The sequence below is a fragment of the Pristis pectinata genome, chromosome 6, assembly GCF_009764475.1.
Source record: "Pristis pectinata isolate sPriPec2 chromosome 6, sPriPec2.1.pri, whole genome shotgun sequence".
Classification (NCBI taxonomy): domain Eukaryota; kingdom Metazoa; phylum Chordata; class Chondrichthyes; order Rhinopristiformes; family Pristidae; genus Pristis; species Pristis pectinata.
Window position 1 is genome coordinate 62,603,343 of NC_067410.1, and position 16,245 is coordinate 62,619,587.

At 42.7% G+C, this 16,245-nt stretch overlaps 1 protein-coding gene across 28 annotated transcripts in view; it reads left to right on the forward strand.

The window, feature by feature from the left end:
* Positions 1–16,245, forward strand: part of kif1aa (kinesin family member 1Aa) — a 230,642-nt gene that overhangs the window by 188,663 nt on the left and 25,734 nt on the right. For all 28 annotated transcript variants that reach the window (XM_052019026.1, XM_052019024.1, XM_052019028.1 and 25 more), the window contains 4 exons: positions 7,929–8,043; positions 8,841–8,974; positions 11,474–11,535; positions 15,402–15,547. In XM_052019026.1, the coding sequence (XP_051874986.1) occupies positions 7,929–8,043; positions 8,841–8,974; positions 11,474–11,535; positions 15,402–15,547 (457 nt within the window). The remainder of the gene's footprint in view (positions 1–7,928; positions 8,044–8,840; positions 8,975–11,473; positions 11,536–15,401; positions 15,548–16,245) is intronic.

Below are 16,245 nucleotides of genomic sequence, written 5' to 3' on the forward strand. Positions count from 1 at the left end.
ATGCTGGAGAAAGATGCACACTAAAGACAATAACTGCATGCTGTTGATGCAGAAGCTACTGGGGAAACCCTGGGCACTGGAATTAGGGCAAATTGGGCAAGGGGTCAAAACCTATTGGGAGTGGGGGAGAGTTGTTGCTTGCAGTTCCTCTCCATTATCATGTCTGGAGGTCACTGACCATCCTGAGGATGTGAGGAGCTCCCCCATCTGAAGTAGAGCCAGCTAAAACTTTGGAATACTCTGCAGTTTGGACACAGTTTGAGGTAGATGTAGTGCTAACAGACAGAATTGTTACACTCTCCCTTCCCCAGCCCATCGTGCTTCAGCACCTGTCAGCAGGATTTGCATCAAAGGGTTAGGTCAGGTCAGGTCAAGAATATGTAGATCAGGTCCAGAATACATACTGGGAACTGCAGTTGAATTGATGCAGTTTGGCGTAGCAGGATAATCGTGCTGTCATTTCCTCCCTTTGCTCCACTCTTCCTTCATGTAGCATCCTGAGGAGTGCTGGGTCATGAAATTATCCTGAATATTATCAAGTGAGAGTACACGTCAAAAAAAATTCTCCTTCCTGTGTTCCCCCCATTTACCACACTGTGCACACTAACCCCCAACCTAAGGGGGAAAGAGGACAATCTATTGCCAATCTCTGGCCACACAGTACTCTGCCTCACTGAGATTTCCAGTTTGGGTTTGACTACAAGGGTCCACTTTTGTAACTTATGGATTGCCATGAGGTGGACTCAGGAAATGATGACAGTTTTCAGAGTGAAATTGGACACAAACAGGGAGACAAAGGAGGCAGAATCATATTTGTGGCCCATTGTGTAGCATGCTTGGTAGCATAATTGAAGTTAGTGGAGCTGAATATGGGAAGTGATATATAACAGGTGTAGCACCCATGCACCCGGACTACGTTTGTAGAGGAAGGTTAAATGTGTGCTGCCAAAAAATTGGTTAAGAATTTGGAGAGAATTTAAGGTTCAAAGTAGGGAGCACTCTGGAGGAATAGGGAGAGAAAGAATCAGCAGCACGATATTTTTTGACCAATGCAAAGCAGCTTTGATAGTGAGCAAAGACAGTTCCATGGTCTGGAATATCTGGATCTGGGTTGGGGTAGAAGGAGCAAAACAATCTGAAGCTCATCTCCTTGGAGTTCTGTACTCACGTCTGGTGTAAATTAGAGGGAGCAGATACTACCCTAGTGGGGACAGACCCTCAATAATTATGATGAGCGCACACGCTGGCCTTTAAGAGAAACACTGCATCTTTGAACCTTTTGGTTCCGCCGTAGTCAAGCTTGAACAATCCAGCATGCTCAAAGTTTGACCACTGCACTCAATCCAATATTGAATCAGTCATGATGGACGCGTGGTTTGAAAATCCAGGAGCCATGTACGACAAGAGATGTCAAAAGATACAAAAGGTTGCACCCACGACTTTTTACTTTCCTGGTTCAGGCATCTTGCATGCCACCAAAAACTGTAAAGATTTGCACCTCCCAAAACATTGATCTGTTATCAGTCTTATTAACATTATTTTTGTTAGTTGTCATATTTCGTAAAAAGAAAATGTTTATCTGTCATCCATTGTGACCTGATACCCCAATTAAAGAAACAAAATTAGCTGGGAGCACTATTAAGTATTCTTTTCATAACATCACAACAGGAAGTTAGGACCGTGCCTAAGGTGAGGGTGAAAGGTAAAGAGATACTAGAATGGGGCAAGGTTGTAACTTAAGGAGCTTTAATCTATCTGAAACCGGAGTGTTAGATGAGAGTGCAGAGGGAGATTTGTCCAGGAATGCCAGGTAGACCAACCCGATCTGAGTTGCATTCCCCTGAATGATCCAGCAAGTGAGCTGGCAGTACTTGTGCCATCCATGCATTCTTCTCCCTGCCCCTACCTTCCCAGTTGACAATAGCTTCCTCCATGTGTGGCCCATCTCACCCAGCCTGACCTACCTCATACCGACAGCTCTGCTTGCTCAACACTGAAAATACCTCTTGGCCTCAACATTTTTTTCCTCTTACCCATTACATTATTTTATTTCTGTAGTTGTGTGTGGGCTCAGAGCTCATGATGTTATAAACTCTACCTGAAAGGGTTAAAATCAGTTGAAAAGATTCAGCTGAATTTTCTGAGAGATCATTAATAGCATTGTATATTAATATGCTCTTTTTATTCTTGTTCCACATTCAACCTTCCCATTCCCCACCAGTCTTGCCCAACAGCCCTGAAACCTTTTGAGGATTCTGTTCTCGTTTTCCCTGGAACACTTCTTCTTTGACCTCTGCTAATTGGTTCATTAACACACTGAGCAGAGAGTCACATAAATTCCTGAGATGTTGAGTGACAACTCTCATACTCAGTCAATGTCAGACACCTTTAGCGGAAACAAAAACAGTAAATAGTGGAAACATTCAGTAGGTCAGGCAGCATCTGCAAAAAGAGAAACCGAGTTAACATTTCTGACACCAGAGACTGCAGGTGTTGGAAGCTGGAGCAACAATCTGCTGGAGGAACTCTGCAGGTTGAGCAGCATCTGTGGGGGATGGAGTTGTCAATCTTTTCGGTTAAAGCCCTGCATCAGGGCAGCAGGGTTTCGATGCAGTCCTGATGCAGGATTTTGACCCAAAATGTTGACACTTCCTTTCCCCCCACAGATGCTGCTTGAGCTGCTGACTTCTTCCAGCAGATTGTTTATTGCTGAACATTTCAGACCCTTGGTCTCAGACCTGAAGTTTTAACTCTATTTCACTTTCCCCAGATGCCGCCTGACCTGCTGAGTGTTTTTGTTTCAGATTTCCAGCATCTGCAGTTTTTTTATTTTCATTTACTTTTGGCAGAACCTCACTGCAGCACCACAGACTCATTCTCTCTGGACGTGTGGTGACCAAACCAATTCAGTCCATTCCTACTCTAGGCAAGTCCAGTGTTTGTAGCAGGAAGATATTAAAATTCATTATTCAAATTCTCCCAAATTATTTCCCATACCATGCCACAAAGTGCAAATCAATAATTCCAGTCAAATTTGTATCTAGTATGAATAGTTGGCTGAGTGGATAGGGCCATGGTTTCTGATATACAGAGAATCAGGAGTGTACAGCTTACTGTGGCCCATGATGTGGCCAAGTGTGACATCCTTCAAGAGAGTATCTGCTGCAGGTAAGAGTCATATGTTTACCATGGGAGGTGAAGAGACTGCAGCTGGTTTCTGAAGAACACTTACATTAGGCCATGGGAGAGGAACTTGCTTGCCACATCTGACAGGGACAGTGAGGAGGAGGTCCTCCCAAGGGAGAAGAACCAGTTCCAGAATTGCCTATTAGCAAACACCTTCACCTGTAAGTTATGTTTTAGAGATAGAACTTCCTGTTGTGGTGTTGTGTCTCTTGCTTTTATCCTAGGCTCCAGTTTTGAGAAGCCCCAGCACCACCAGATACTGTGGTTGCAAAGAAATTCTTGGGACAGCCACACACACAGTCAAAATCTGACAGGTTTCCATTGGGGGAGAAAAATCAAACCATTTTTAATTCTAAGTGACCACGTGCACCAACCTTGCATATCGTGTTGTGATGATCAATAAGAGGATAAGTGATTGTCCACATCTGCTTCTATAAGCCAACACGTTCAAATGATTTATTACACAGGTGAGATGCTGGAGTTTTATTGGCCACAGCCTCTTGTAGAGTGAGCCAGGGGCATGCGCAGGGGCGTCCAGCAAGGACATGAGCCCTGAAATAATCAGTAAGCACATTAAGGATACTCCCATATGTATACAAATTGTAAATATTAGAAGTATTCCTCAAAAAGAGATCAAAATTAAATTCCTGCGCACTCCCCTGGTATAGGTCCTCTACTGTATGTTACTATAGTTGCTTCAGGAATGTGGTAGAATTCCAACTGGCTGAAGAAGCCATTGTTAAAGTCTGCATTTAGACCTACAATATTAGTTTTATTTCAATTAAGTTTAAATGTATCAGGAACTCTTGTTATGTCAGAGGTGGAAGGGCTCATGAACTGTGCATGGTAAAGCATATGTAAAACTGTGTTTTTTCTGATGTAAGTTAGAGGTGATGAAAGTGATTTTTTTTGCACAAACTTTCATGGTGTTGAGTCTATTGTCTTTCTCCTATCATTTCCTGATGTCATTTTTCACTTAAGCAGGCACTTTGGGCTCACCATCAATGTTTGAAGGTTTTGTCATTCTGGGTTTCTGACCACTTCCTTCAGTCAAGGCGCCAACATATGCGACACGAAGGCACAGCCTTCTCCCTCTTGAACTGACATCCACTGAAATTAGGACAAAGAATAAGAATGCTCCCTTTCTCTGCCTATTCAGCACAGGGAACAAATTGATCTCAGTAGTAATACAATGCAAAGGAACATTTAGGGACCATAGCCAATAAATCTGGCCTCTCCACCTCACATGTTTCTGACTTTCTTGCTGCTAACTCATCCCGGGCCTTCTCGGTCTTCTGATCACATCACTCAAAAAATGAGTGTCCTCCTCAGACATCTGTTAGAAAGCAGTTAGTTACTAAACATTGTTATTACATCCATTGGCTCCATAATTTCTCCGTTATTCAGCACTTCCATGTAATCAGGAGCAGCAATGCATAAACAGAGGTATTGAGAACCTGGACCCTGTGTGACAGGAGACCTGCCAAGGCCCGGTGTAAGAGTTGGAAGGAGTTCACCACCTCACATTCTACCCACCTAGCCAGCATCTTCTCCATCTGTGGAACAATGTCACTGGCCTCATAGTCACCTCAGAACCCACAAAATCCGAGTGGAAGCAACTCATCCTCAATCCTCAGGGACTGCCTAAAATGGTGTAATCTGAATGATTGACCACAGCTGACAATGGAAGGGAGTTGGAGCTGTTAATCAGTGGAGAGAGAGTAGGATAGGATGCTGGGAGGAGGGGTTACTGAGAGAGTGACGTATGGAGGAACTGGATTAACATCAGTCTGGGTACAGTGACACAGGGTGCTGACTGGATGTGGTTACTCAACCCAGCAAAGTGAGAGTGGTGGAATAACTGCTACAAACCCATTGTTGAATGGGTAGGCTTGAAACTGGGGCAAAACTGTCCTAGCAGTGGAAGTGTCCTTAAAAAAACCAAAAGAATATGATGCACACAGACAGCTTCTTTGGTTTAACATCCCAAATTACATCCAACTCTTCAAACAAGATTTGAGGTTAGACCTTACCTCATACTGTTGGGTTGGGTTGGAGAGGGGTGGAATTCTTTACAATGGGGCAATGGAAAAACTTTTGTTTTGACTAGGCAAAAAATATTTTAATTATTGCCTTTCATAAGAGAATAAAACAAAAAAATGTGAGTGGCTGCTAAAGTTGATGATTTGAATAATGTGACCAAACAGGTGGTTCACACCACACACTGATGTCCCAGTGTGCTTTAGGGCCCAATACCTCTGAGCAACTTGTCAGCTACAAATAAAATTTTTAATTAGTCTGAAGAATATTTGTAAATACACTGCAGATTATTCAGCTTCTCTAAGAGAAAAGGCAGTCAAAAAATTCCTAGTGAGCCCTCTTTATCGAAGGTTACTAACACAAAAATTCCCATAACTTAGTTTCCCTAGCCCAGGCATGGTCCATTTCAAACAGTCCACTGTACCTTTTTACCTTCCAGTAATAATTCCGAGATCTTTCCTGATAAATAAACACCGAAATCACTGATGTCTCTTTGAAGTGAGACTTGCAGGTGTTGCATAGTCAGGTTCCTGACTGCTGAGGTGGACAATGGGAATCAGCATTGAATTTTCCTGTGAAGCAATCAGTCTATCTGTTTTGAGTTCAATCTTGATACGTGAACCACCCCCACCCATTGCATCCCCACCTGAAAACAAAGACAAATGTTACTTAACTGAAAGGTTGTAATGAGTATAAAACTATCATGGATACCTGTATGTTTTGCTGTCTCTCTGTCTTCGTCTTCTGCTACATAATGATTATCTTGTGTTGTATATGTCTTTTATTCTTAATGCTTATGTTCATGTTCAGTGTCTTTTTCCTATGAATTCTTCACGTGTCCTTCCTGTTGTGTGTTCTTCAGATGCAATGTGGTGCTCTTCCTGTGCCATAATGTTACCTGTCCTCACGTGCTGTGTGCTTGACATATTATGTCCTTGTCAATAGTTGGCTTGCATTCCTAGCCTTTCACTAAGAATTTGTCCAGTGAAAGATCAATTTATAAAACTCCAGCATTGAAATTAATTCAGAGGCAACTTGCATTTACATTGTATAAAAGATTTTTGGTGTTGTAATTGTCGTCAAATTGTTTCTTGTTTTCTCTACAAATAGCGGAGCTCAATTTTCTAGTTGTGGGGTTTGATGGAACTGCCTCCTTATAACCCTGGTCACTAACACCCTGGTGGTTTTCCCATTTTTGCGACAATACCTATTCTTCCCCTGAACACTTTTGAGTTTACAGAAGTGACCCATTGTTTTTCTCACTGGTCTCCTGACAGTTTGTGATTCAAGATTTAACACAGAATATAGAACAGTACAACACAGGAACATCTGTGCAGAACACAATACCGAATTAAACTAAATCTCTCCTGCCTGTACATGATCCATATCCCTCCATTCCCTGCATATTCATATGTCTATCTAACAGCCTCTTAAAACACCACTATCATATCTGCTTCCACCACTACCCCTGGCAGTCTGTTCCAGGCACCCACCACTCTCTGTTTGGTAAAAACTTGCTACGCACATCTCCTTTAAGCTTTTCCCCTTAAATGCATGTTCTCTAGTATTTGATATTTCTACCCTTGGAGAAAGTTTCTGGTTGTCTACCCTATCTCTCGCTCTCATAATTTTATAAACTTCTATCAGGTCTCCCCTTACCCTCCAATGATCCGGAGAAGACATTCCAGGTTTGTCCAACTTCTCCTTATAAACCTCTTTGGCACCCTTTCCAAAGCTTCCACATCCTGCCTGCAATGTGGTGACATACACAATACTCACATGTGCATCCTAACCAAAGTTTTATACAGCTGCTATATGACTTACTCTTCCTTTGCATCCCCTGATTACCTGAATCAGCGAAGTAATTGCCTGCCTTGTTTAGTAACAGATAAGGGACAGTGGCTCAGTTTGTTTACCTCTTTCAGTTAACACTGCACCTTGGTCATCTCTCAGAGATATTACAGAGTCGTTCACAATTATTACAAACCCCTCTCCCCCTCAACTTCCACCAATCTCTCTCCCTGTTTCCCAATTTAGCTGACTCCCAATCTCCCCTCTCACAACTCACTGTTATGATGCCTGCAGGCGAATAATCAGCCAACAATATATACAGAGCAGCCCATGTGGGCATGTTCCCTATGCCTGTCCTGCCAGTCTTCTTAAGGAATTAACGCCATCAGTAGTTGAGATAATTGGCAGAGCTGGGTTGATGTCAAATTACTGTTCAACAGACAATAACATTTATAGAGAGCTGGGAGCCCTCCAAGGACCATGCTAGTTAAAGAAATCTGGACCAGCCTATGGCTGGTGGATTGGTGGTTTCTCCCTCTGCTTGGTACATATGTGAAAGGCCTTTACATAAACGAAAGAGACCCTCACTTGCAACAGGAATTCACTTAGAAAACTCACGGCAATAAAATCTTGTAATGAGGGAAGAAGGGATATGTGATAATTGTTAATAAAGGGTACCATGCAAGGAACATCCATTCATTTATATAATGGAGCAAACAAGAGATTGTGAACTTAGCTATAAAAGATTGTGGACAGGAGCCCCAAATGTATTTATTGGTGATTCTCAGGTTTAATCTTGTGGCTAGTATATCCCCCTTGATTCCTGTTATTTGTGGAAGAAAACAAAAACAAAATAGCTGGGTAGTGTTTGAGAAATGGCATAAGCTGACTGGATAGTGCCCTTTTTGCAGAACCTTTTACCGATTTGAAGCAGGCTGGGACAGCTCCATGCACAACTCCCTGCTGCTCAACAGAGTGACCCCATATGGAGAGAAGATCTACATGACATTGTCTGCATATTTGGAGGTAGGAGCTTGCTTTAATCGAAAAAAGTTGTGTTTCATGTGAATTTTGTGCTCTTTAATGCTGTGAATGTTTGAATATAAATACAAAGGAATGGAAGATTTTACATTTCCCATGCACATTCTCAGCACCAAGCATATTCAGGTCAGTATCAGCCCAGAGTAAAGCTCCCATTAAACACTTCGAGGAGAAGAACAGTGTGAATTAAATTTAAGATACAAGATCAGTTTATATAGTTTCATCAAAAACATCCAGGAGAAGAACAGTGTGAATTAAATAAAGGATAAAAATCTGTTTGCACAGTTTCATCCAGGTAACATCAGCTTAAACAGAAAATTAAACTCTGTCAAAATCCTCATTTGAGATCAGTTACAGGACAGATTCAACTCTTCTGCAGAGCGAAGCACCGTCTGGCTTGCATCATCAAAATTGCTTGGTCAAGTTAAATGCAGAGTAAAACTCAGTGTAGTTTGTCCAATAAAATACTTCTGGATCAGATACAACACAGGTTGGACATAAAGTAAGGCTCCCTCCTCAGACTTTGAGCAACATTTCACATGAGCGTCATTATTGCCCTAGTGTAATAATTCCTTTTACCAGACATCCTGTGACTTCTCCTTTGCAAGTTTTAAGGTATTTTTCTGTTTTGGGTGTCTGTAAGCAAGGATTTGAACTGCTTCTGCGGACAGCTAGGGAACCAAAAGCAGTGGGATAAAGGTTGAAGCAAAAGCCAAGAAGGAACAAAATTCATTCATATAATATTAATTATTGTTGGACTTTTATGAACTTTTTTGTTGCAGATGGAGAACTGCACACAGCCCGCTGTCATCACCAAAGATTTCTGCATGGTTTTCTACACCCGCGATGCCAGACTGCCAGCCTCCCGCTCTATCCGCAATCTCTTTGGCAGCGGAACCCTCAAACCTTCAGAAAGGTAGGAATCTCCCTACTGCCAACAGCCTTCAGCTGGTCTCAGGTGCCCCTGCCTTTCCTCGTAAAATTTACATCATGGTGTATGACATACATGGAGGGAGAGAGCTGGCCTGTCAGCTCAGTGGTCAGTGTGCAGGTAATGATGACTGTCTTGAAATTAAAGCTCAAAGTGAATACGTTACTAAGACCAAAAGCAGCGAAGAGATAGGCTAAGATAAAGCAGGATCTGGGAACGGTGGAATAGATCATCGGGTTCTAAAATTCGTTTTGGTCCAGTTCAAATCCATTAACAATCCCACTTCACATCATAAAGATGAACTCTTGATCTCTCAATCTACCTCTTCATGGCCCTTAGACTTTATTTGTCTACCCGCACTGCATTTTCTCTGCAACTGTAACACTATATTCTGCTTTTTCAGTTTGTTTTCCTTTTGCACTACCTCGATGTGCTTATGCATTGAATGATCTGTCTGGATAGTATGCAAATGAAGCTTTTCACTTTATCTCGGTACATATGACAATAATAAAGTAATTAACGATTACCAATGAGACATAGAACTAAGTGTGAAAACAAAATGGGAGCCCATCATACTACCAGATCGGGACTATACATTTGTATCTAACACCCAAAAAAGAGACATAGCAAAGATAAATTTCACATTAACATAGCCTTCACAGACTTTGCACGCGTTTCACTAAGAGTTATCACCAGTTGTGATTAAAGGTTTGTTTTGGTGCAAGAACTTTGTGTGCCTTACTACTGTTTTTACTGGTGTCCAGAACATCCAAACAACCTCAACAGTATTGTAACACCCAAAAATTTGTTTCTAGTGGGATGTCCTACTGCATTGACCTTAACAAGCCTGGGTCTGCTCACTCACAGAGAAAACAAAACAATGTTAATAACCCTGTAGTCTCCAAAGTAGCATTATTTGAAGTGCCAGGCACATCTTTCCCACAGTCAAAGGCAGAGCAGAGTATAACACTCTGCAAAACAGACTTAAAGTAGACTGGACCAAACTGTGATCCTAGCATGTGAATGCACTGCAGAGGATGTAGAGGTGATTCATCATGATGTTGCCTTGATGCGGTGGTGAGGAGAGACTGGATAGCCTAGGCTTGTACTTGGAGCAAAGGAGACTAAGGGGGGACCTGAAGGTGTATAAAGTTATGAGAATTAATAGAGGCATAGATAGAGTAGATAGTAAAATACTTTTCATCATGGGAGAGCTGTTTAAGACTAGAGGGCACAGGTTTAGATGAGGAATAAGAGGTTTAGAGGGGATCTGAGGAAGAATTTTTATACCCAAAGGGTGGTTGCATTTCCTAAGAAGGTGGTGGAGGCGTGCTTTCACAACATTTAATACGCATGTGGATGAGCACTTCAATCGTCAATATGTAATGGACCAAGTGCTGATAAATGGAATCAGCAAAGAAATGTACTTGATGGTTGGCATAGCTTTACTGGGCTGAGGGACGTGTTTCTGTGTTGTATGACTGAAGTCTGTGGGTAACAAAAATCATAAAACTGTAGATGCTGCAAATCTGAAATGCAAACAGAAAATGCTGGAAACACTCAGCAGGTCAGCAGCATCTGTGAAAAGAGAAACAGTTAATGTTTCAGGTTGGAAATTGGGAAAGAAAATAAGTTAGTTCTAAGTTGCAGAGAAGGTGGGAGAGGTATGGGTAGAACAAAGGAAAATCTCTGATTGAGTGAGGTCAGGTTACTGTAGGGGTAAATTGTTAATGAAGTAATAGAGTTAATTGATTAATTAGGGCAGTTAGAAAGAAATAACATGAAAAATGTTTGTAGGTATCTTTTCACTCAAATAATCATTAAGCTTTTGAATAAATTACCAGAGGAAGACAAACAGTAACAATTGGATCAAAAATTATAGCTCTCTTTTTGGAGAAAGAAGAAAGAGCCAGTGGAAGAGAATAGCTAGGATTGTGCTTGGGGTGCAAATAACATTTCCTGGAATTATAAATACACACATTTGAGGGACCAGTTGAATAGGCTTTACCTCCTGATTGACGGACCAGTGTAAGAGAAGGTCACCTCGGATCAGAAGAGAAGGTACAATGAAAGCTGAACAAACTGCTGGAGGAACTCAGTAGGTCAGGCAACATCAATGGAGGGAAATGAAGTCTTCCCCAGTCCAGATGAAGGGTCTCAACCCAAAATGTCATCGGTTCATTTCCCTCCACAGATGATTCAGATTCCAGCATTTGCAGTCTCTTGTGTCTATAATGAAAGCTTATCTTCTATTCATGGACAAATCTACCACATGATTTTTCTTCCTTTTTTGCGTTTACTGTCCAGCTGTAGAGCCTTCATGGGTGAAACTCCCAACAATGGACAGCACTAATTGGGAAAATACCATCTAGCTTCACTCAGATCCCTGTGGTGTGTAAAATTACACACATTTATATTCTACAAGGACTGGGTATCATTCAAGTTTACTAAAGAAGCCATATCACTTTTGTTTTTATTCAACAGTAACCGAGTGACTGGTGTGTATGAGCTGAGCCTGTGCCGGGTGGCAGATGCTGTGAGCCCAGGTAAGATTGGAAAGGGAAGAACCCGTCTGTTTGCTATTTAACTGGTTAACCCCACCAGCATGTGTTTATCCCAAGAAGGGTGTTGGGTTTAATGTCTTTTTGTTCCAGTTTGCATGCCAGGCATTGACTGTGTGTGAATTATCTTCAAGACGGGGAGAAGAATCAAGCATAAGTGCATTGATACAGAGACTACTCAACCAAACAATTCATTCAGATCACACACACTGCCACTGTTCCTACACCCTGGACATGTCAACCCAGCAGAGCAGTGAAAGGTGACTCAGAAATGCAGCAGCTAGGAGTCACTGAGTGTCCCAGGAGTACAAAGGGAAATCCCAAAATTACAGGTTGCATTGTGGGCTGCAGATTGCTGAATCAGTAACATTCCCTGGGACTGCTACAGTGCTTGACACTCTAAATCTTTAAATGTGAATGGGCCACCCCTTTAAAGAAAAAGGACAGAGATACCACCCACTAAAATACCTCAAACAGAAAATAATTCAGATAGATAGAAGTGGACTTAAATCCTAAAATTCGTAAATAAACAGACCAGATAGTAATTAAACTGCTTCCCCGTAATGAACTGGCAGTGGTTGGAGTTGCTGCTTCACAGGTCCAGAGACCCAGGTTCAATGCTGACGCCCAGTGCCTTCTGTGTGGAGTTTACACATTCTATCCATCATTGGATGGGTTTCTCCTGGGTGCCAGTTTCCTCTGACATCCAAAAGATGTGTCAGAAGGTATCTGCAAATTACCCCTCAGTGTAGGTCAATGGCCAAAAAGAATCAAAAGGAGAGTTGATTAGTATTTGTGAGAGAGATGAAGTTGCAAGTGAAATAAGGAGAGCAGGATGAGACTAATGGGAGCCAAATGGATCTGATGGATTGAATGGCCTCCTTCTGCATCATTATAAGATTACCCATATCCCATGACTTTTACAAATTGAAAAATATACGTCCTGAAGCAAATCTCACCCTCTGACGAACACCTGTTCCTGTACCCCAGGTGTGAATATAATTTACTCCAGCTGCCCCACCAACCCCCAAATATCCTAATGCCAATAAAATCTTCCTAGGATCCTCATCATATTTTTTTTTATCCAAAATAAACTTTATTCATAATAAAAGACAAACCATATACAATAATGAAACAACAATAAAACAGTGCAAACCTTTACATTCGTGTACAGATCAATTATTAGTATTTTTACACAAACCACAGCACCGATGCCACTCGTGTGGCTCCTGGGGTGCTACCCTAATCCCATATTTACAATCTTTAAGGGGCTTCCTCGCCTGACCCTGCCCCTCCCTCTCCAGTGGCAGAAGAACCCTAAACTGTAGTCCTTCCCCACCGAGCCCTCGCGCTGGCTGCACCCAGCTTCAGTGCGTCCCTCAGCACGTACGCCTGCAGCTTGGAATGTGCCAGTCGGCAGCATTCCCCTACGGACATCTCGCAGTGCTGGGAGACCAACAAGTTTCAGGCAGCCCAAAGGGCATCTTTCACCGAGTTGATGACCTTCCAGCAGCAGTTGATGTCCGTCTCTGTGTGTGTCTCTGGGAGCAGCCCGTAGATCAGAGAATCCTCTGTTACGCAGCTGCTGGGGATGAACCGTGACAAGGACCCTTGCATCTTTCACCACACTCTCCTCGCAAACCTACAGCCCACAAAGAGGTGGGCGACCATCCTGTCCCCAGCGCAGTCCTCCCGGGGGCAGCGTGCGCTGGGACTGATGTTCCGATCATGCAGGAAGGATCTGACTGGGAGGGCCCCTCTTACCGCCAGCGAAGCGAGGTCTTGGTGCTAGTTGGTGAGTTCTGGCAACGAGGCATTCTGTCAGATGGTCTGGACAGTCTGCTCAGGGAACCACCCCACAGTATCCATCGAGTCCTTCTCCTGCAGTGTCTGCAGGATGTTCCGTGCTGACCACTGCCTGATGGACTTGTGGTCAAAGGTGTTGGTCTGGAAGAACTTTTCCAGGAAGGACAGGTAGTGCGGCAACGTCCAGCTGACTGGGGACGTTGTTGTGTGGCCACGGGGCCAGGCCCATCCTTCGCAACAGCAGGGACAGGTAGAACCTCGGTATGTCGTGACACTTGGTGCCCACGTACTTGGGTTCCACGCACAGCCTGATGCAGCCAAGACGAAGGTGGTCATCAGGATGATATACTAAATATGACTATTCCATCAACAGCATACATGGTTATGGGAGGCACTGGATATTTGTCTCAAGCCCTCCAAAGTAACCCTCCTTTGCATAAGGCCAGGTGCAGTTGGAATGAAGGCAGTGGGGAGTGTGGCAGGTTCCCAGTGAAAATCAGAACCTTGAGGGATGAGAATAACAAACACAAGAGGGGCAATTTGTCCTGCTTTAAAGCTTAAATCCCAAATCTAATATTCTTCTTCATGTTAAGACAAATTAGAAGTAAGTATAGAAATCTAGATTACAGAAATAATAAATGGAACCTTTTATGCCATAAGGGAATATGAAATTATGAATTATTCTCCTTTTTCAGAACCTGTTGAAAAAGTTTATTTTCTTTTACACAATTCATAGAGTCAGAGAGAGGTACAGCATCACCACTCGCATACACAAATCCTACGTTAATCTCATTCTCCCTACATTCTATCTATTCCCCCAAGATTCTAGCACTCACCTACACGCTAGGGGCAACGTGCAGTAACCTACTAACCCACATATCATTGGGATGCAGGGGGAAACTGGAGCACCCAGAGGAAACCCACAAGGAGCATGTGGGTACGCCCCACACACACAACATCCAAGGACAGAATCAAACCCAGGTCTCTGGCACTGTGAGGCGACGGCTTTACGAGCTGTGTCATTGTGCCATCCTTTCAATTGTAAAAAAGAAGTCATTTTTATGAGAACATGATTTTCAGGTTTCCCACTACACACCATAGGAGGATGTGATTATGCTGCAGAGGGGGCAATGAAGATTCACCAGGATGTTGGAGGAGGACATTTGTTAAAGGGAGAGATTGGATAGGTGGGTCTCGTTTTCCTTGGAGCCAAGTAGTCAGAGGGGTGACCTGAGAGAGGTACATAAAATTATAGGAGGCATAGTTAGGGTAGGTAGTCAGAGCCCTTTCCTTTTGGTAGGTCTATCAAAAACAAGAATGTACAGGTATAAGGTGAGAAGAAGTTTTAAATTGATTTGAGGGGAAACTTTTTTACACAGTGGCTAATATCTAGAGCCGACTGCCAGAGGAGATGGTAGAGTCAGATACAACCACCACACTTAAAAGCTATTTAGACAGGGACTTAAAATAGGCAAAGCATAAAAAATTACATACCTAATGTGGGCAAATGGGATTAGTGTAGATGGGTTAAAAAGGTCGGCGTGTACATGGTGGAGTGAAGGGCTCATTTCTGTGCTGTACAACTCTGTAACTCAATGTTCTTAACTGTTTCTGGTTTGAGAGCAACAATCTAATATTCTCTTGACTACTAACACCACCATTTGTATTTCCCTCTGGATCTTGACTGTGATTCCACAATAACAAAGGTGTTTAAATAATGTATTCAAAACAGCAATGTCTCAGAATATTGCTGGGCATAGACCCTCTTGGGAACAAACCAACAGCCCACATTATAAACTGAAATCATAAATGGGAGTAAAATTAGAAATTTACAAATCTCACTAAATTTTTTTCAGTTACAGTCGATTGCTAAACCTTGGCAATTCCACCTGTGACAGGTATGGTTAGTTAGGGCTCCCTCCCTTCCTGTGGTTGGAATACATGTTATGTTCTGGATAACAAGGATGTTTATGGCTCTCCATTTAACAAACTGATTCCACCACCATTTTGTATCTTGGAGCAGCCTTAACATATATTTTTTGCAGGCATGCAGCGAAGACGCAGGCGGGTCCTGGACACCTCCGTCGCCTACGTCCGTGGGGAAGAGAATTTGGCTGGCTGGCGGCCTCGCAGTGACAGCCTCATCCTGGACCACCAATGGGAACTGGAGAAACTCAGCCTATTGCAGGAGGTACAGAAACACCACAATTGTCAAGGGAGTTTTGGACAATGGGACAGGATTGTGAACTTTCTAAGGACCTTACCCCACACTTTGTGATCTTATTCCTTCCTCTCCACCCCTCTTAACACCCTGCTGATAAATCTGTCACTCAGGCTCTGGTATCTCACCAGAAGTGTCCATCTTCAAGTGTGAGCCTAGAGACCAAGTGTCAGTAGGACTTCCATTTGATGAGGCAGGCAGGGAGAAGTCCCACTAAGGTCAGTGATGCCAACACCCAGTGCATACATAATCCTAATGTTTGCATTGATTTAGTGTAGTTCAGCACAAACTGAGTTTCAGATCACAGTGCAGGATAGGCCACCCCCGCAAAACTGGCCGAGCCTTCCGGTTGAATTAATCCTGTCGTGAGGATCTGTTAATTTTGTGGGACTTCAAGAATGCTATTAAATTACCCAGCCTTTTGGAAGTAATGATATGGGTAGAAACTTCTTCAAAGCTTTTAAATGTTGGAGAAAAAAATCATTGCTGCTCACCAATGAAACCAGTGAATGATTCTCTATAGTTGAAAACATTAATTTCTAGCCATTTCAAATCGAGTTATTCACAGGGGTGGCCTTTTAATTTTGATTAAAATGCCTAACCTTTGTGCTGAACCCATACTTAATTCTGCAATTAAATCTCCAAAAAATTACCAGTATTAAATACAT